At 41.0% G+C, this 22331-nt stretch overlaps 1 protein-coding gene across 2 annotated transcripts in view; it reads left to right on the forward strand.

Moving 5' to 3' along the window:
* Window positions 1-22331, forward strand: part of NUP160 (nucleoporin 160) — a 63765-nt gene continuing 41434 nt past the window's right edge. The window contains exons 1-10 of one of the 2 annotated variants that reach the window (XM_060261974.1): window positions 1-153; window positions 267-375; window positions 3844-4054; window positions 8597-8819; window positions 9618-9696; window positions 13436-13550; window positions 18430-18588; window positions 19573-19650; window positions 20802-20899; window positions 21190-21274. In XM_060261974.1, the coding sequence (XP_060117957.1) occupies window positions 51-153; window positions 267-375; window positions 3844-4054; window positions 8597-8819; window positions 9618-9696; window positions 13436-13550; window positions 18430-18588; window positions 19573-19650; window positions 20802-20899; window positions 21190-21274 (1260 nt within the window). In that variant the 5' untranslated portion in view covers window positions 1-50. The remainder of the gene's footprint in view (window positions 154-266; window positions 376-3843; window positions 4055-8596; window positions 8820-9617; window positions 9697-13435; window positions 13551-18429; window positions 18589-19572; window positions 19651-20801; window positions 20900-21189; window positions 21275-22331) is intronic. The other variant, XR_009556569.1, reaches the window with a different exon arrangement.

The raw sequence follows: 22331 nt of genomic DNA on the forward strand, positions 1-22331 counted from the left end.
TCCTTCCACCATCCCGTCAGCCTTTGCGGCTCCGCGCGCGGGAAGGGAAGATGGCGGCCGCTGTGGTCCTGGCGGATCGAGGGTACCTGGAACTGAACGCGGCGGAGCGAAGAACGCGGCGCAGGGTTCGGGAGCTCGTGTTCAGCCTTCCAGGTGCAAACTAGGTTTGGGTCGGTGGGTCTGAGTGGTGATTATGATTGCTAGGGTTGCGCTTTCGTTCTGCGCGCGAACTGACCGACCTGCCTCCCTGGTCCATACCATTGCAGGTAGTGGTGTGTCTCCTTCAACTCTGCGATACGCTGACAGCGCTGGCGGGTACTGGTACCAGAGAAGTGGGCAGTTGGACTCCGTGACCAGAAACCGTTTCATCCACTGGTGAGTGCTGAGGGACACGGTCTCGCCTTCCTGCTTTATAGCCAGATAAGTTGTCTGTCAGTATCAGATGTGCTAGCCTATGCATTCTATGCATAGACCAATGCGGGACAGGCAGGTCCGGCCACTGCAGCCGCTGTGGCCGGACCTGCCTGTCCCGCATTGGTCTTGTCAGCCACCAGCGAGCCTGCAGCAAACGTGGACTATTGCACCCTTCTTAAATCTTCGTTCGCGAAGCCAAGCCGAGAGAGAGAGAGAGCCTATGCATTCTACCCGTAACGGAGTTTCAGGCTTAGGAGAGAGTGACTTATGCAGTTATCCAGTTGAGTCCTGTTTTGCAGCAGACAGTGTCAAGCCAACCCCAATTTTAAAAACAATTGAAGATCCTATCCTAGGGTGAGGAAGTATGTCCAAAGAGTGGCAGGTAACTGAGCAGCTACTAATAAGTACGTCTGAAAATTGAATGGCTTTGAAATTAAAGGGTCAGTATCAGACGTCATAGGAGATCAGCTTTAGATAAGGGTGCAAGGGATCAAGGGTAAGTGTGGTGAAAGAAAAGCAGAGAGTGATCATGTGAAAACTGAGTGTCAGCAAGCTGGTTATGCTTGCTGATGGCAGCTTTATCATTTGAACAAGTGAATGGCTGTCATGGCACAAAGGGAGAGACAAACAGGACATATCCCTGATCTTGTGCTAGGCTTTGAATTCACTCCGAAAGGTACTGCTGTAATGAAGCTTAGCATCAGAAACAATAATCTCTCACCCAAACTGGAGCTAGTTGTACTACATAGTTTGATTGACTACTAAGATTTGTCAAAATTGCTGTGCTCTGTTGAGAAGGAGGAACTGCATGTCCAGATTGACAGTGGTTTCTACAGTAGGTGCAAAATGCAGCGATGGAACAAGTAGAATGACTGTTAAATGGCAGTGTGCAGAACTGACTGGTATTCTGATCATGAAGCGTTATGTCTGTAGACCACAGAGTAGACTACTGAGATTTGATATGGCAAGGAATTTGTAACAATGACAGGGGCTTACTCTTTGGCAGTTGTTAGGAAAAGGTAATATTAATAGAATTAATGGGGAAAGAATATCTGCTTGTTGCCAATAAATTAATTCTCAGTTTTGTATGGTTATTCAGATACTACCCATTCTGTTTTATCATTAATGTTCTTGTCCCTCTCACAAGTTGATTTGCTTACTTTTAGTGCTAAATGTTATGATCTGGAATTTCATAGCCATGTTTGTTTTGGTTCTGGTGACTATTTCCTTGAGGAGGATAGAATGTGATAAATGATTGCTTAGTGAAACAACCTACTTGCCATAAGGGTGTGCAGAAAGAACTTGTGATTCTCATAAGGAGTTGCTTGTGAGTGGCCCCCAAAGCTTTTAGTAATTTCTCAAATCCCTATTTGTGTTATTAATCTATATCCTGATGCAGAGTTGAACCTGTTGGCAGTTGGGGTGTATCTTGGCTTTAAAGTGCTACTTCAAGGAATGAAAAGGTTCATTCAGTGGATTAACTACTATGAGGCCCATATTTAAGGCTGCATTGGAGTTGGCTTGGCTGCTCCACATCCGGGTCAGAAAGCTTATACACACACTGTTCTTGCTCACTTTACCTCTTCCTTCATTCCTCAAGTGCATGGAGCATGGTCGCTATTGTGGGGGAGCCTTTGTCCCAGTGCACAAATCTTCCCCAATGTAATCAAAGAGTGATTAAGCCGTGTAGCTTTGGATGGTACACTGCAGGATTATACAAAAGTTCTCACACACACACAATGTTTGTGGTATGTTATACGGTGAGACCTGTATACTGGCTCACGGAGAGCCGTAGGCCATATTTGCAATTACCATCAACCATATATACAGTTAATATATATGGCAGCCCTGCCATGCCAAACACACATATACAGCAATATAACATAACTATTAATCTTAAATATGTAACTGTAATCTTTGTAATTGCCTTGTGTATCTAAAGCAGGGGTGTTGAACTCATCTGATTTGACATAAATGGGACTTTGTTGGGCCAGGCCATGTGTGTCATAAAATGTGAAGTCAGGTACCAGAGATGTAAACTTTATAAAAAAAACGCAAACATTAGCTCTTGCAATATCTTGTTTATTTATCTGATGCCCCCGTGCTGCCTTTCCCCAGCCTGCTCTCATGGTCACTGCTCTGAGCCTAAGACCCAGGGGGAAATATGAAATGTCTGGGCACTGTGAGCTTTGCAAGCTGGCATGACCTCTTTGAAACAAATACCTACCTTCCTTTCTAGCTGGGACTCTGGCAGCCCAATGTACTGATGAAGATCTGAAGAGGTGGATGGTGTAGTGTTTGGAATTGGCTGGAAAGTACAGGCACCAGTGTGCTCAGTGTGTCCAGCCACATGCAGCCAGAAGCAAGGGACAAAACAAAGGAACTTCTGAGAGCACATGGAAGAGAGGCCACTAGGTGGGCAGGCAGCCTCTGATTGATGCCAAAAGAGACAGGGAGGGAGGCGTGGTGCCTGTGTAAAGGCTTCCAAGAAGCTGATTAATAATAAAACTCATTAGGGAGACAGCAGCACCAATTTCAAAAGATGCACACCTGCTTGGGTGGAAAAGAGACTTCTCTCCTTCTTGCTTGCTGTTTCACCCATCCACCAGGAAGAGCCACATGGGTCTGCATCTGCTTACTTCCCCCCCACCCCACCCCAAAGCAGCTTTTGTTGTCCTGCACTGATTGGAGTAGCTGGTTTTTATATTGCCTGTTTGCTCTTATCAACAAATCCACTTTTCATTTTTAATTCTGTTCTTTAATTATTAATAACACAACACATGAGAGAGGCAGCTCACGGGCTGGTTTTGGCCGATGGGCCGTATGTTTGACACCTCATCTAGAGTGACAGGAAGGGCTTCTCTCTCCCTCCCTCCCTCCCTCCCCTCAGCATGAAGCACAGCTACTCAGGTTGAAAGATTGCCTGGGTATCCAGAGAGAAATAAGACCTCCCCCACTGTGGCCAGCTTGCTCTTTTCCCAGGTGGCTGCCACAGTGATTGAGCGATGTCTTCTGTGTATCCTGTTTGCTCTCTAGCAGTTGCCTAAGTACTGCTATGATAATACAGAGGTTGCAGAGAAAGATGGGAGGTTGTTGGAGGGGAAGGTCTTTTACTTCCTGGAGCCCACAAGTCACAGAAGCTCACATTTTACCCATCCTCTGGTCCCTCTGGCAGTAGCTTTAAGGTGGGAACCACCTGCAAATCACAAGCTCATTGGTGTTACCCACTTTCCTGATACATGGGACAAGTGCTACTGTGGTAAGCAGAAGAGCACTGCTGGCATGTGACAAGTGGCTTCTGAGCCACTGAGTATCGTTGATCCATAGCATGGCCTCCATACAGATCAATACTGGGTTGGATAGTGGCCCATAAAGAGTAATCTGTAAGTTTATAACTGCTAAATTATTGTGCTTGTTCCTTTTTCTCAGGGCTGCTTCAGGTGGCACATTAGAGCTGGTAGAGGAGTCCCTGGATATAAATCTTTTGAACAATGTTGTTCAGCTCAAATTTCAAAACTGCAGCCTTTTACCTGGAGGAGTGCATATCTTTGAAACACAGAATAACATTGTTATCTTGATCTCAACCAATCAGACAGTGCACAGATTGATGTTACCGCATCCTGCCCAGATGTACAGGAATGTAAGTAATCTGTTCCGTTACTTCTGTTTTTTTCAAAATCTTGAAAAGTGTAATTCAGTATATTTAGGCAAAATGGTACGTGTATTGAATATTCTAGGTTCCGATGACTCTCCAAAGCATCATTTGGATGATTATTAATTATTTAGTGATTGGAAATTGTGTACATTTTCCAACTATTCGAAGCAAGGTTTTCTCAGGGGTTTTAGAAAAAATGTAAATGGGGGGATTGAGTATCTCATAGCTAAACATGTTACTAGTTAGGGACATAAAATGCATAATTTATATCATGTAAAATTATACTATTTCTGTTTGGCATATTTTTGATATACAAAGGTATGTGCAATCCTTTTGACTTCAATCTCTTTAGGATTAGCCTTGTTAAATTTAGTACAAACAAAATAATAAATTAGCAAGAGAAAGCTGAAAACTGGTGTACCCAGTGGTATTTTTAACCATTGTTCCCTCTAAGCTGAGTTGGTGTGAGCTAGCTCACAGGGTTTTTAGCGTTCGTCTCACACATTTCTTGGCTCAGGAAGGATGGCCCCAGAGCAAACTATGCAGTAGCCAATTCACTCACTCACAATTTTAATGTCGGTAGCTCACGAAGTAGATTTTTGCTCACAAGATTCCATGGCTTAGAGTGTTGCTTCTAACTATATGCATCTTAGTTTTTGCCATTTGAAAGTTAGGAAAAATTAAAAGTGGGAAGTGGGAGCCATTTTTTGTAATAAAAGACCCAAGGTCCCTTATTTGAATCTAGAATTAGTCTTTGTGTAGCTGCCCTGCCATTATTTACTGAATGATACTAAGTGGGAGGTTACCAAGGCTGTGGCAACATTTTTGGCAGATATTCTTAAATTTAAATCTGACCATGTATGAATGCATATGTAATCGTCGTTTCTTTTTTAAAATTTTATCTCCCAACGTTTAAACTTGGCGTGTATTCAAGTGTATTCTTGCAATTGCGATTGTTATGCCATTAAAGGTTTGGTATGGTAGAAGATTTGGGTATTGAGTTAACCTTAGCACTATTGGAAACAAAGTAGTTTATCATTATCATATTTATTGCAGACAGAACCAGTTGCACTTAAATAATACAAAATACATTGAATATGATTGCAGACATCGGTGTTTTTAATCGTCTTTGTAGTACACAGTTCTTAGAATTTCGATTGAGTAGAACCTGGTCTTAAAAAGCATTTAAGGCAATCAAAAACAAAAAAAACATTTAGTAGTTTTTTTTGTAGGGGGTGTTGGTAAAGACCTCAACATTTTTGCATAGGGGAGAAAAGGTTGAGGTTAGGATGCGTTTTTCATTTTTTCCCTGAGGCCTTGACCTCTTGACTGCAGGCTCATATGCTCCCTCCTTGCCTTTCATATAACGCTTGCTTTTCAGTTTAATGTTTAGCACTATCTGTAGTTGGCTTTGCTGTGAGAGTTGACAATTTGATTTCTAGCCCGCCCTTCCCACAAACAGGCTTAGGGTGGGTTACAGCATAACCATAAAACAATAAAGCTTGTATGTACATATGTTAAAACTATCAAATTTTAAACACTAATACTCTGCAGAGCCAGTTTGGTGTAGTGGTCAAGTGTGCGGACTCTTATCCAGGTTTGATTCCCCACTCCTCCACTTGCACCTGCTGGAATGGCCTCGGATCAGCCATAGCTCTTGCAGGAGTTGGCCTTGAAAGGGCAGCTGGTGTGAGAGCCCTCTCAGCCCCACCCACCTCACAGGGTGTCTGTTGTGGGGGGAGAAGACATAGGGGATTGTAAGCCACTCTGAGTCTCTGATTCAGGGAGAAGGGCAGGGTATAAATCTGCAGTTCTTCTTCATTTAAACAATGTTATCTAGAAACTAAGTTCATGTTCCAGTGATTCAATAAGTCCTGAGTTATTCCAATAAATAGTCTCCAAATCTTAAGGAACCAAGTCTTCATGAAAAATAAACATGAATCCCAGCCAGGATTAAACATACGGATGGGCATGAACCAGGAAAATGAAGGTTCATGGGGACTCACAAGCCACTAACCTTTCCATTTAATGAACCGGTTTGTGGTGCAGCACAGCTTGCAAAAGGCATTTAAAGGGAACATGTTCTCTTTAAATGGCTTTTGCAAGCCGTACCACAAGAGTGCATTTGAAGCTTGCAAAAGGCATTTAAAGGATTCCCTTTAAATGGTTTTTGCAAACCATGCTGCCGCCATTGTGGCAGTGCAATTTACAAGTGAACACAGAAAGCGTTTAAATATCTTCCGAGTTCTCTTGCTGAGTCATGGCAGTGCTTGAAGAAGGCATTTTAAGAGACTGTGGTCTCTTTAAATGCCATCTCCAAGCTCCGTTGCTGGTGCCAGCGTGTCTGCTGACATGAAACCTCCAGAAACTACCTGGGAGGGTCGTGGGAGGTTCATGGTGGTGGGATGGCACAAACAGGGTCTGGTTTGTCATGAATTTAGATTCATGAGCTGGTTCATGCCCGTTCCTAATTTTAAAGAAACTTGTTTTAACAGAGATTCTGATTCTCCTTTGGAAGAGAACTACTAATTGTAGCTTGCCATGAGGACTAGACTGGCAAACTATAGCTCTGAACATGTGATAGGAAATAAACTCTGCATGAGAGAGAGGAGGAAGTACATGAGTCTTTTTTTTCCCCCTGATTCGAGCCTTTGTTGGAACGAATTTTGAAATGCATAGTTTCTTAGCCAAATATTTGGCAGCCTTCTTTACAGTTAGAATTTTGCCAAATTCTTCTAATTGTATATTCAATAACATTGTTTGCTTGTGTTCTTATTAAAGCAGTGGTCCTCACTCTGTAGTGGCCCCGTGGCGCAGAGTGGTAAAGCAGCAGTGCTGTAGTACTGTGGTCTGAACTCTCTGCTCACGACCTGAGTTTGATTCCGGTGGAAGCTGGATTCAGGTAGCCGGCCCAAGGCTGACACAGCCTTCCATCCTTCCGAGGTCGGTAAAATGAGAACCCAGCTTGCTGGGGGGAAAGTGTAAAAGACTGGGGAAGGCAATGGCAGACCACCCCGTAAAAAGTCTGCCGTGCAAACGTTGTGAAAGCAACGTCACCCCAGAGTCGGAAACAACTGGTGCTTGCACAGGGGACCTTTCCTTTCCTTCCTCACTCTGGACATTGTGGAGAGCCACATTCATAACTCTCACCAACCAAAAGAGCCACATGACTATTGTGTGTCCTGTGCACCACCTCAGACATGCACAGACAATAATATAACAGTGCCTCCCAACCTTCTTGAGTATGAGGACCCCTCCTGGTTGCATTAACCCTGTCAAAAACAATTTTGGACCCCCACACAATGGTAGTTGCAAAATAAAAGTCTGTCTGCAGAAGCACTTAAATACAGAGATATTCTAGGGAGAGCAAAGAACGAAATAGACTAGAGAAGGTAACAGTCAAGCAGCAGATGTCAGCTCTGTCATAATGAGTTCTTCTCAGCCTCTCAGTGCCTGGAAAGTGTTGGGTTAGGGTGTTGTCACAATCCTCACTTTCCTTTGCTTTTAAAGAATTTTCGCTTTACCTTCTGCACTTTTCAGAAGATTGCTTATGCAGCAGGCAAGAAAGACAGCTGCTTATATGCACAGAGTGCAGACCTGAGCAGGGTTAATGCAGCCAGGAGCTCCACTTACCAGAGGCGGATGGCCCACATCCCACAACTGGTATCCCCCTACGGAGGACACCAGTTGATACCCCTATACCCCATCCCACAACTAGTGATACCCCATCCTGCAACTGGTATCATTAGAAAATTTGCTGGGAGCAAATTTAGTGTGGAGAAAAATGAGTAGGTTCTCATAGACTAATAATAATAATAATAAATTTTATTTATACCCCGCCCTCCCCATCGAGGCAGGCTCAGGGCGGCTTATAGGACATGGCAAAAGCCATATTAAAACAGTAAAACAAGATTATACAGTTCAATACAGTTAACAATTAAATATTTAAATAATCTAAAAACAGTCTAAAAATATAATTTAATAGTGCTACTATCTCAGTTATGTTAATGTTAATGATGGCGTGATGTTTATTCCAAGCTCCGTCTTAGAAGGCTAGCCGGAAGAGGGCGGTTTTGCAGGCCCTACGCAATTGGCCAAGATCCCGCAGGGCCCGCACCTCTTCCGGCAGCTGGTTCCACCATTGGGGTGCTTTTATAGAGAAGGCCTGTTCTCTAGTTGTTTTTAGTCTGGCCTCTTTTGGCCCAGGTACTTCCAGAAGGTTTTGTGAACTGGATCGTAGTGCTCTTTGGGGAACATATGGAAAGAGATGGTCCTTAAGGTAAGCAGGTCCTCGGCCATATAGGGCTTTAAAGGTAATAACCAGCACCTTGTAATGAACTCGGTAAACAATTGGCAGCCGTAGACTAGACTATGAAGAAAGTGATAGGTTATAAGAATTTGTTTGTTGTATTCTGTGTTCGTATTTTTTTTTTAATCAAATGTTGCAGGAGAAGAAGAAATTAATTTTAAAAACCATTTGACTTTTTTTTTTGATTACTAAACTTATTTTAACTTTTTTTTTTAAAGGAGGTGATAACAGAAAGTCAAATGCAGTCTATTTTTATGGATATTGGGAAAGTTCATTTTAGGGATCCTTCAAACTTCTGTGTAATTCCTACAATACCTGGACTGGCAGCTAATTCCACTGCTTCTGCAGCTTGGCTTAGCAGCGACGGTGGAGCACTCTTTGCTCTTCCTTCTGCCTCTGGTGGGATTTTTGTTCTTAATCTGCCACCCTGTGATGCTCATGGTAAGAATATAAGTTGTTTCGATTTGTTTCAGCTTGCTTGCCGTTAAAAGTCTCAGAAATTATATTTTAGTTATATAGTATGTTTTTATGCTAAGGTTTTCTTGAGGAGCTCAGAGCAGCATATATTCTGTGCTCCTCCATTTTATCTTCACATCAATCATCTGTGATTTAGGTTAGGCTGAGAGGGTGGACTGGCCCCAAAGCCATCCAACATGTTTCATGGCGGAGTGGGGATTCCACCATGGATCTCCCAGGTCCAGTGTTCTGACCCGCTACACCCCACTATTGTGTGAAACTAGGCGATTTAAAAATATTTCCAGATGCTTAGAATGGTGTTTGAATAAATCTGTTATAATAACGTAAATGTTTAATCAGCTATTTATTTATGAGAAATAGACTGGAATGTACATTCATTAAACTGATTTGAATGTGAGAAGTACTGAGCAGACACCTTTCCAAATAACACTTCCTTTCTCATTCTGTTCTATCTTTGGAACTTTTTTGTGGAGTTTTTATCCTTCCTTATAAATCATTGATGGCTCCTCATGGTAGGATTATTTGTCCATATTAAAACATAGTATGGTATTTCATGTTCAGTTCATCTCAGTATACACCAGTGCTATATTTTCCTAGTGCAGTTTGGGTATCTTTGTCAATCTCTTAAACATTTCATAACTAATTTTGTCTTATACACTTCCTTCTGGAACTCCTATAAAGTTATTATCGTCTAACTGCTTTTATTACATTGTTTGCTAGACATGGAACGAACTGTTAGCTAATCAATTTTCTTCTTTGTAGGGATAATTTCAACAGTGGAGCTGAAACAGAGTTCAGTCATGCAGCGTTTGCTTACAGGTTGGATGCCAACAGCTATCAGGTTTGAATTTTGTTGGCAAACAAAACTAGACTGTAACAATTTATTAGAATTATCTACAGCTGTTGGCAGAGTTGGAATGGCTTGAATGAACTTGTCTCCCATTAATCTTGCAGTGCTGCTACTTGAATTATACTTGTGTTTTAGCAACTTTTAGTGATTTATGAACATATAAATTAATTTGTACTTTGCCATTTACCCAGGTCCCAGTTGTCATCAAGATGTGATAAAATGCTGGAGCTTTAATGTGCTGTTTCTCTAGTTGATCTGTTTTAAATTTATTCAATGAAACTCTGGATTATTTACATAGTGACATGAGAAATAGTGACATGAAAGGCATCCAGACAGAGCAGGGATATATAGTGTGCCTAATGATTTGAAGGGTACAAGCATATCATAATGCCCCTGTATAAATCGATGGTGCGGTCTCATTTGGAGTACTGTGTGCAGTTCTGGTCGCCGCACCTCAAAAAGGATATTATAGCATTGGAGAAAGTCCAGAAAAGGGCAACTAGAATGATTAAAGGGCTGGAACACTTTCCCTATGAAGAAAGGTTGAATCGCTTAGGGCTCTTTAGCTTGGAGAAACGTCGACCGCGGGGTGACATGATAGAGGTTTACAAGATAATGCATGGGATGGAGAAAGTAGAGAAAGAAGTACTTTTCTCCCTTTCTCACAATACAAGAACTCGTGGGCATTCGATGAAATTGCTGAGCAGACAGGTTAAAACGGATAAAAGGAAGTACTTCACCCAAAGGGTGATTAACATGTGGAATTTACTGCCGCAGGAGATGGTGGCAGTCACAAGCATGGCCACCTTCAAGAGGGGGTTAGATAAAAATATGGAGCAGAGGTCCATCAGTGGCTATTAGCCACAGTGTGTGTGTGTGTATGTATATATATATTTGGCTGCTGTATGACACAGAATGTTGGACTGGATGGGCCATTGGCCTGATCTAACATGGCTTCTCTTATGTTCTTATGATTTCAAGAATTGATGGTCTTCAGCCTTTCCCATTTAGCTTATATCTGAAGCCTTGAAATGCTTTTGGGTTTACTGCTGTAGGTGGAATCCCATGTTGCAGAGGTAATAAAGATGCCATTCACAATTCCAACTAGTAAGAAGGCTGTTTCCTTATTTTACATTAGAACCTGATGTCTCTTGTTTGGATCTGATGTAATATAAAAATTAAATTTTGGAAGTGGGAAATCCAAGTTCAGATTGCCGCTCAACTACAAAATTAACTCAGCCATAGTAATCTCAGCTAGTCTATTTTATGGGATTGTTATAAGTGTAACATTTGTTTGGTGCATGCTGAGCTGAGAAACTGTTGAATAAATTGCAGTCAAATAAGTTGCTGTAATGTACTTGATATGATTTGCTCTGGATGATTCTTGGAAATTTTAAATACAGCTGAACTTGGTAGTCATTTTGTTTAGGATTGCTTTAGATGAAAAAGTAGTATTTCAAAATGTGGGATACTGACTTTCTCTAAATCAAGAATGTATTCTAGTGTGCCCAGTCCAAAGAGCAAGGATGCACTATTTGTTGTTGTTAACCATTCAGTTGTGTTTGACTCTTGGCAGTTCTATCGGCCAGCTCTCTCCACGTGGTGCCAACTTTTATGGTGTCTGGCCACTATATTCTTTGGTAGCCTGGTTTCTTTTTGCTGCTACCCAATCCAAGCATAATTGCTTTTTCTAGTGAGTTTTTCCACATGACATAGCCAAGATAAGTCAGTCACAGTTTTGTGATTTTTCCTTCCAATGGCATATCTGGTACTTGCTTGTTTGTCACCTTTGCTGTCCAAGGAATGCCATTCTTGAAGTGATTTGCTAAACCATGAACATTTTCAGAAAACCTCTTTACTTGAGCTAGCTAATAGGGGGGTGGGGTTTTAATTTCATTTTTATCTTGCTTTGAAGAGATATTTCTTATATAAATATGTGTTGTCTATTCCATGCCATTAGGGTTGCGTGGATTGGTTTCAATCCAACAATGTAGAAAAAAATGGCAATTTCCTTAAATTGCTAAATCTCTTTTCTGGAGGTTAGACTACAGCTCAAGCTTCATTAATTTCACTCACTATCTCTTGCCTGTGTTCAGCTAACCTGAACTGAAATTGTATTTCTCATGTGCTTCCTATGGGTAGGTTTGTATAAGTAATAGAGGAAAGCACTTGAGGATTTAAAAAGGGCAGGATATTACAGTCACTGAAAGCTGTATCAGTATCTAAAGCTCAGTAGCATTCTGGATATACCATCCTTAAGAGAACATAAGAGAAGCCATGTTGGATCAGGCCAGTGGCCCATCCAGTCCAACACTCTGTGTCACACAGTGACCAAAAAAACCAAGTGCCATCAGGAGGTCCACCAGTGGGGCCAGGACACTAGAAGCTCCCACTCTTCCCCCTCCCCCCCCAAGCACCAAGAATACAGAGCAACACTGCCCCAGACAGAGAATTCCAAGAATATGCTGTGGCTAATAGCCACTGATGGACCTCTACTCTATATGTTTATCCGATCCCCTCTTGAAGCTGTCTATGCTTGTAGCCACCGCCACCTCCTGTGACAGTGAATTCCATGCGTTAATCATCCTTTGAGTGAAGAAGTACTTGCTTTTATCAGTTCTTACCCGACTGCTCTGCAATTTCATTGAATGTCCACGAGTTCTCGTATTGTGAGAAAGGGAGAAAAATATTCTTTCTCTACCTTCTCTGTCCCATGCATAATCTTGTAAACCTCTATCATGTCACCCCCTCAGTTGACGTTTCTCCCCCAAACGTTTTAACCTTTCTTCATAGGGAAAGTGTTCCAACCCTTTAATCATTCTAGTTGCCCTTTTCTGCACCTTTTCCAATGCTATAAGATCTTTTTTGAGGTGTGGTGACCACAATTATACACAGTATTTCAAATGAGGCTGCACCATCAATTTATACTGGGGCATTATGATACTGGCTGATTTGTTTTCAGTTCCCTTCCTAATAATTCCCAGCATGGCGTTGGCCTTTTTTATTGCAATCGCACACTGTCTCGACATTTTCAGTGAGTTATCTACCATGACCCCAAGATCTCTTCGTAAGTCTCCACCAGTTCACACCCATCAACTTGTATTTATTGTTAGGATTTTTGGCCCCAATGTGCATTACTTTGCATTTAGCCACGTTAAACCTCATTTGCCATGTTGATGTCGTGTTAACGCCCAGCCTTGACAGATCCCTTTGAAGTGACTCACAATCCTCCCTGGTTCTCACCACCCTGAACAATTTAGTGTCATCCGTAAATTTATCCACTGCTTACTGCCAACTCTAAATTATAAATGAACAAGTTAAAAAGCATCAGACCTGGTACTGAGCCCTGCGGTACCCCACTGCTTACCACCCTCCACTGAGAAAATTGCCCATTTATACTCACTCTCTGTTTCCTATTAATTAGCCAGTTTTTGATCCATTTGTATAAGTAGGATACATTATTATAAGCCGACAGGAGATGAAATGTCTCTGGTTCAGGATAACTCATCTCAAAAAGATGGCTCACCCTTGCAGCGGCACACTTTTCCTGCTCTCTCCCAGAGCTCAGCTGTCCTTTCCCAGAGCTCAACTGTTAGGATACATTATTATAATGTAACCACAGTTACTGGTGTTATCTAATACAAATTTTAAAGAAGCTTGTTGTTTTGACTTTAAAAAAAAAATCTGTGTTTGCTTATTGTATTTAATCAAACATACTTTTTAATTCCAGAGGGGATCAGAGTCTTTCAGACCTTCCTGTTAGCTTGTCGGTTCACTGCCGCGAGCATGATGCCTTCCTCTTTGCCCTCTACCAGGATCATAAACTTAGGATGTGGTCTTACAAAGTGAGTGTGAACGTTTGCTTCTGACGTATCTACTTGTTAGCGGCTGTGATTGATTATTCATGTGATTTATGATGCTTTTTAATTGCCGACTCTTGATAACTTGTCACTTTGAATAAATGCATAGCACAAGTTACATGGATTAGTGGAAGTCCTGTATGTCAGTTGCATCTTGTTAATATAGATTATACAGTGCATGCTAGGCTGCGATGTGTGCGTCAGCAGTAAATTCATGCTAGCTCCCAAATAGAACTTAAATTGGACTGTTACTTCAGCTGGAGGTTCAGCACCCTTGGGTAACGTGGCTTTTTGAAGAATGCGCAGGAGGAATAAACTCATCCCTCTCTCACTGAAGCTCTGTGGGTGATTGAACGATGGAGAAAAACATCAGAGAGGCTGTAATAATAGGACCGGATCTACATGTTTTTTGAGGGGGGGCAAAATTAAAAAATGATGCCCCGTTATGGGCCATTCTATCTTACGGTTCCATAGAATACAGTGGATTCCATACCCGATTTGGTGCCCCCCCTTCATCGGCATCTGGGGCAAGCAGCCCCCTCTGCCCCCCCCCCGATCCGACCCTGATAATTTATTTATTTTTTATTTATTTAGAATTTATATCCCGCCCTTCCCACAAGTGGCTCAGGGCGGCTTCCAACAGTAAATCCAGCATAAAAATTAAACAATATTTAAATATGAAAGAATTAAACATTTAAAACAGATAAAACCTTAAAAATTAATAAATATTCTAAATATAAAAGAGGAATGTATCCTAACACTAAATGGGCAAAAGTTGTCTGAACGTGTGACAAAAAGAGGCATTTTTTTAGGTATGATAAACGATACTGGCATAGAAAAGTTAGTCATAGAAAGATAACCCTGCATTTCATCCCAGGTAATATTTGAATCTAGTGTGGGAGGTAGAAATAGTTGAACCTTTAGGAACAGTGACTATGGGTCTTTCAGACTCAACCACACAAGGGTTGTGTAAGCAGGTGATCTGAAAGGTAACGGCTTTATGGTTCTTGGAAACAAATGTTAAATGGTCTGAAAAAGTGTTTGTACAGCTGTTAAGGTGCAGATGCATAGGAAAAACAACATCAAAAACGATTGGCCTTTTGGCAGAACTGGTAAATGACACAATGTTTTGGAAGGGGACTTGGGTTCAGGAATACAAGCTGAACTTTAGGATAGGGTTGTGTGCTTGGAATAAACTGAGCATGAAAAAATACCCAAGAAATACTTTTATTGGTATTTAACGGGTATTTTCTCAGCCATTCACTGATGGGGCTAGCAATTTGGGATTTTTCAAGGCCAGAAGATAGCTAAAGTTACAGGACATTTAAAAAGAAGAATAATAATTGCAGATTTATACCCTGCCCTTCTCTCTGAATTAGCGACTCAATGCGACTTACAATCTCCTTTATCTTCTCCCCCCACAACAAACACCCTGTGAGGTAGGTGGGCTGAGAGGGCTCTCACAGCAGCTGCCCTTTCAAGGACAACCTCTGCTAAAGCTATGGCTAACCCAAGGCCATTTCAGCAGGTGCAAGTGGAGGAATGGGGAATCAAACCCGGTTCTCCCAGATAAGAGTGGACGCACTTAACCACTACACCAAACTGGCTCTCAAGGGCTCTGTGAAGTACCAGTCAGGGTCAGCGTGGTGAAAGTGACCAGTGTGTCTTTTTCTGTCACCTTCACCCACTACCTCAGGCACACAAAATAAAATCCAGTCAGAAAATAACTAAGTACCAGACGTTTTTAAATTCAAAACCAAAAAGTATATTTATTGATTTACAGAAGGCAAGGAGGAGAGTGAAATAATAGTCATTGGTCTAGTTATTAACAAATGAATTGGCAGGCAGAAGTTAAATGAAACAAACAGTCTCTAATCACCAGAGATGTTGGCAGGCTGAAATACTATTAAAATATAAAACTGGCAGGCTTACGATATATAAAGCATATAAACGGGCAGGCAGTGCTTCCTTAACCCTAGGAAACACTCTATTCAGAGAAGATTATCAAACCTATGCTCAGGCTTCCTAAAACATAAAATAAAAAAGGGTCACACACTCTTTGCCTTTCACACAGAGGATTGTCTTACTTGTACCAGAAATATCCCCACACAGATGCTCTCACTAGCATGCAGGCGGACCCCAGACCTTAGAGTAATGCCTCAGGACTCACAGCCTTGAGTTCTATCTCACCAGTCCCTCAATCCCATGTGTTTCAGTCCCACCCAGCTAGTGTTCCTATCTGTCTCCTGGGATTTCTTCTCAGCCGCAAGAATCTAGTGTCTTCCTCAGCGTGTTGGTGTGTTCTTAAATTAAACCAGGAGGCTGCCCTGAAGTTCTAACAGATCTCCTCAGCAGAGTCTTCAGTTTCCCTCTGCTACCAGTGACACAGTGGTGCCACCAGTCGGAGAGTTTTTCCACACAGAAAGAGCCTGGTTTTGCCCCTTCTTCCAGATAACTCTCTGTCAGACAGAATCTCAAATCCAGTCAAGGAACTCAGCCCACAGGATGTTCTCAGTATCTTCCCAGTTGATATCCAACTCAACTCCACCAGTACTCAGACTGAACTAAACTGTGAGGCAATTTCTTCCACTGCAAGCCTCCTTGCAATTGATACATTTGGTATCCATGGCTGTGGCTCAGCCAATCAGAGTGAGCTGTTCTCTGCTCACCCAGGCTAACAGGTTCTCAGTCCCTTTAAATGCCTTTGGAGTTCATGTGCTGCCTTCCTCCCTTCCATTGGAGAGAAGAATTACTTGGAAACAATGGAGGATGGGGACACCTTCTCTGGGAGCCCATAGAATTGGACTCCTTGGTCCAATCTTTTTGAAACGTAGGAGGTTTTTTTGAGATCACCAGTAGCTATGCTGCATATATGGTGCCTTTACCTCAAAAAAACAATCCCCCCCACCAGAGCCCCAGGCACCCTCAGATTGATTCTCCATTATTGCCTACAGGGACCATTAGTTTATAACGGTCCCCACAGGGTATAATGCAGCTAAAAAAATTGGCAATCCTAAATATTTCCCGAATCCCAATACCATAATGATGTATACTAATATTTTTCAGATTCCATATGCCCAAACATGAAAAATACATTAATTTTTTTTTTTTAGTGTGTGCATGTCTCTACTTTAGGAAGCCATTGGGAAGAGATATTATTTAAAATCAGTTTTTACAATAAGAGTGCTTTTCTAAGGTACTGCACAAACAACATGTCATTCTCTGGAACTCAAATGTATCAGTAAAACATCTTTTCACAATTCTTGGGATAGTAAATTAATATAGGTTCATAGTTCCACACATGGTGGAGTTGCAAAAAACCCCCTGACATGACATTAACATACTTAAAAATAATTTAAAAATTCAGCTAAAATTGCCTTTTTTCAATTTACATACATTGGAAAATGTGAATGAGTGCCCATGTGTTGTAGTGGTTTGAGTGTCAGTCTGCGATTTGGTAGACAAATTTAGATCCCCATTCTGTCATGGAAACTTTCTGAGTGACCTTCGGCCAGTTACACAGCCTAACCTACTTCCCAGAGTTGTGAGAATAAAATGAATGAGAAGAGAAATGATGTAAGCTACTTCATCTTTCCATTGAGCAGAAAGTCAGGTTATGAATAAAATAAATAAGAATTCAGCATACAAACCTCTCCATTTGTCATGGAGGCCGGGAGTCAAATAAACTAACCATATTTTACTAGCAGCATGATCCATCATTTTTCAGCACTGGAAATCTGTAATGAAAATTTCAATTGGTGTATGATTGCGCCCTTTTTGGGGGATAATCTGATTTAGTGAGTCAATTGTTCTAATAGAGTTGTTTTCAAGTTGGAGTAGAAAAAAAGCAAGCAAGCGCCGATGACCTCTTTATTATGTTAGAATCAATTTGTATCTCTTGTCAACTCACATTCAGCAATTTTTCACCCTTCAAGCACCTTCATAAAGACTTCTTTTGTGACATAAGCAATGCTTACATTTTGATTAGAAATATAACATTCTGCTAAGCTGTGAAAATAAATTGTTTGATGCCATCTTTTTGTGTCTTAGACAGTCAGTCAGTCAGTCAGTTTATTGCGGCTCTAGGCCAATCAACAACAACAACACAACTCATCAATAACAGTACAACACAACACCAAGCTAAAATATAACATAACAATATAAAACTATGTACAACCATCAAAATAGTAATAAAATTATCTGACGTAGGCAACACTTAACTAAGGGCATCTTCTTTCAAATACAAACAGCATTAAATTTCTTCCTGTCAAGGTCGGTAACATATAGAAACTTAGCAAGATCCAGAGAAAGTTGATCACTCCCATCCCCTAAGAGGAAGTAAATGACTTGGGCCTGATTTAAAGATTTAGCTAGCATTAGATGGTTCCGCAGAAGTCTGTACCTTGCCTCTGTATGGAAAAGACAGTTCAGAATGAGATGGGGAACTGTATCGACCTCCTCCAGGCCGCACGGACAGATCCTGTCTTCTAACGGGATCTTGTGGAAACGGCCCGTCAGTACTGCTGTGTCAAGAATGTTCAGGCGTGCCAAGGACAGCATCGGCCTGATCTTAATTGGCTGTATCTTTTCTAGATACCTGGCACATTTAAGATCACTTGTAAAAAAGGTTGGGATATACGTCCCCCCAACTTTGGCCAGAGATTGTTTTAACTCCAATTCCAGTAATCGGTCTCTTAGACATATTCTGTTTTATTTAGTGTATAATTTGAATAATTCTTTAAAAGCAGTATTGTGAACTGTTCATAAATCCGGCTGTTCGGTTTTTCCATCTCTTGTTTTGACAGTTTAAATGTTTGTTGTACAAGCCGCTTTGTGTTATTTATCTGGCATCTTACCTTGGCAGGATCAAATGTGTCTGATGGTGACTGATATGCTGGACTTTGTGCCTGTAAGTAAAGACCTGAGGCTTGCTGCTGGAATTGGACACAAGCTACAGCTGGCATATTCTGAGACACTGGGGCTTTATATTGGTGTGTACTTGCATGCACCCAAGCAAGGACAGGTACTATAATGTTTTGCAGAGAACTTATGTGTATGATAAATGGATTTCTGAGTTGCAGAGGGGAGAGATTTGTTTGCAGATTTCTGACTTTCATTGTGCATTCCAGGCAGCTTACAAAAAATTGTAATTTTTATCCTTTTAAATATAGCTTTTAGTTTGTGATGCTAGACTACAAACAGTTTGGAAACATTGTCAATTTCAAATCTCTTTTTCGTTTGAAAAAGCAGGGAACTGCAACTTACTTGTCCCTTAGACAAGGCAAAGCGTATTTAGAAGGATTTATACATCCATAGCTGACATTTTCACTTTGTTTCTATCACAGGGGAATTGGTGCAGTTTTTACATTTCAGAGACTCTTGTGGCAGAATGGGCAAAGATTTATATTTTCTGCTTGTGCCCCCCCCCCCCACTTCAAAGATTTACCAGTTGTTTTGGAATGCCTTGATGAGAAAAGCCTCTAATTGCAGGATGTTTGCTGCATCTCAGGAGACATTTGACAAGTAGACAGTATTGGGGGGGGGGGGGAATTACTTGCATTCCTGTTTTACACTATAACATCACAAGGTCCTGTGCTGTGTCTTGAATAATCGTCATTAGATGTTAGCATCTGAGTAATAATAATAAATTATTATTGTATGGCATTGTGCGTACTATAGCCAGGAGATCCTAAGATTGTCTGGCAGTCAGAATTTCGAACTCTTTAGTGTTAGGCGGGGAGCTAGACTTTTTTTTAGGCAATAGACAATTCAGAGGTGGTTTGCTATTTGCCTGCCTTTGTGCCATGGCCCTGGTATTCCTTGGAGGTTGTCCTTCCTCTTCTTAGCCACAGCCGACCCTGCTTAGCTTCCAAAATCTGACAAGATCAGGCTAGCCTGGGTTATCCAGGTCAGGGCATCTGAGTAAAAAGATACAACATAATTGTTTTATATTTATATTTATTTCCGCTAATTGCAGTGTTGCTGGGTGTTTTTTTTTTCCCTGCAGTTCTGTGTCTTCCAGTTGGTGAGCACAGAGAGTCATCGCTATAGTCTTGATCACATATCATCATTGTTCACCTCTCAGGTAAGAATCACCTTTTCTCCTGGGGCTGATGAAGCTGAAGATGGGATGGAGAAAGTAGAGAAAGAAGTACTTTTCTCCCTTTCTCATAATACAAGAACTCGTGGGCATTCGATGAAATTGCTGAGCAGACAGGTTAAAATGGATAAAGGGAAGTACTTCTTCACCCAAAGGGTGATTAACATGTGGAATTCACTGCCACAGGAGGCGGTGGCGTCCACAAGCATGGCCACCTTCAAGAGGGGGTTAGATAAAAATATGGAGCAGAGGTCCATCAGTGGCTATTAGCCACATTGTGTGTGTGTGTGTGTGTGTGTATATATATATATATATATATTTGGCCGCTGTGTGACACAGAATGTTGGACTGGATGGGCCATTGGCCTGATCTAACATGGCTTCTCTTATGTTCTTATGAAGAGATGCTGGCCATTGTTCGTTTTCAGATAAAAATGAGATAAATCTGCTGGGCATGTACCTTGAATAGAGACAGTGGGGACTGAATAGGATTATATGAGCCGTATGGATTTATCATCACTCCAACATGTCATGGAGCTACTTTAGCATGTCTTTAGATGGTTCAGAGTTTAGAAAAATACAATAACAATGCATTAAACCCTGTCGGGGATTTCTGTGCAATTCTGCAGGGCCTGTAAGGCAGAGATGTCCCACTAGGCTTTCAACTGAGGACAGTGACAGTCTCATCTTAAACAGGCACCCTGTCTTTGCTTTATCCTTGCTCCCCACCTCCCCGCACATGAAACAGCCAGCAGTCTGCAGTTGGGAAATTATCACTCAGCATCTATTTTTAATGTTTAAATATTTCTGCAATGTATTTTAAGTATGTTTTCCTGGGATTGTTTTCATAATGTAAATCATCCAAAGCCCTGCAGTAGCAGGGATTGGGCAATCCATAAATTTAATAAATAATAAAGAAAATAATGTACAGATTCTGTATGAGCGGTCTAGTCCTTAGTGCCCCTATTTTCTAACAGTAAACAGAATTTTTAAGAAGCGCTTATAGATTTACCAGAATTTTGAGTTTTGTCCTCAACATAATTCTGTTTCCCTTTTGTGATCTATTAGATTAAGCTACATTAGGGCCGACTTTTAAATTAATGTATTATTGCTTATTCTGATGCATTCTTTGCTTAGGAGACACTTGTTGACTTTGCCTTAACTACAGCTGAGATCTGGGCACTCTGGCATGATGATGAAAATCAGACTACTGTAAAGTACATCAATTTTGAGCAGTAAGTTTTTTTCCTCTCCATCTCTTAAGAAAGCTTATTAGCTTAAAAGTAAGCTTTTACTATTTACTTTGAAATGTTTCTCATTGAACCTTTCAGTTCAATGGATCTGCTTGTAATGGCAGCTATTCTGTGATACCTTTGGTTAGCAGTGTGGGGGAAGAAGGATGGAAGTTAATGGATATCGCTATTTAAATATGCTGCATTTAATTTTTCTTCTTGGAAATAATCATTCATGATCTGTGTGAAGTCTATGATGTAACGCTTATTAATCGTGTGCAATCCTCTTTCAGTAATGTAGCAGGTCAGTGGAATCAAGTGTCTGTGCAGCCCTTGCCAGCTGAAGAAGTAGATATTAGAGATGACCAGGACCCAAGAGTGAGTAGACTGTAAACTAATAGAAATAACAACATTTTTATTTATTTATTTATATTTATTTATATTAGGATTTATACCCCGCCCTTCTCACCTAAGTGTCTCAGGGCGGCTTACAGCATAATAATTCAAACACTTCAGTTTAAAACATTTAAAAATACAATTAGAATACAATTAAACCATAAGTTAATAAAAACAAGATAGAATAAAACCGGCGGTCTATAGATGCATTTTGTTCCAACCAAGATATTTTCATTGTCAGTTAATGTTATAGGCCTGCCGGAAGAGGGCTGTCTTACAGGCCCTGCGGAATTGCCCTAGATCCCGCAGGGCCCGTACCTCTTCCTTTTCTATTTCATATTTTATAGTATCGAGAAGGGTAAAGCTCATTTGTGTTGAGCACAAATAAGATTTGTGTACTCATTCTTAGAAGTCGTGATGTTTGAACCAGTTTGTGAATTTGAATGTTGAAACATACATTGTTATCTTTTATAGTTTAGAATTTCATGCAAGCATAAACATAGTTCACGTTATGTGGGGGAAAGTGCAGTGAATTGAAAGGGAAAGCACATAGTCAAAAGGCAACCTTTAAATAGATTCTCTACTGAGCCTAGATCAGGAATGAAACAGGCAAATTAGATGGAAGTGCAAGATTTCTCCTTTGGCTGATTGGAATGTGCTTCTGGAACAGTAATTTTTAGGTGTCCTTTGATGCTGCTTTTGGTGTTCCCAGTGCCCTGAAGTGTTTGGAAACAGTATGTAAAAATAATCTGTATTTTGATTGAGGTATTTGTTGTTTTCTATAAGTATTCTTTCGTATTTCTCCTCATAAGCCTTTCTTGGTTTGCTTCAGGTTTTGGAATTCTAGTTGCTGTTTTGGGAATGCAGCAATGTTTATAGGTCAGTTTAGTTTACTTTTCTCCCAGCTGTTGATAGCATATTTTGTAGTATATATCATAAGCTTGGTATCCATTGGACATACTAAAAATGCAAAGTTCATATTTGGACATAGTTAGGATATAATGCTGTCCCATAGTTGCCACTCAGCTGCATTGGAAGG

This window comes from Heteronotia binoei, chromosome 21 (assembly GCF_032191835.1).
Source record: "Heteronotia binoei isolate CCM8104 ecotype False Entrance Well chromosome 21, APGP_CSIRO_Hbin_v1, whole genome shotgun sequence".
NCBI classification, from domain to species: Eukaryota; Metazoa; Chordata; class Lepidosauria; order Squamata; family Gekkonidae; genus Heteronotia; species Heteronotia binoei.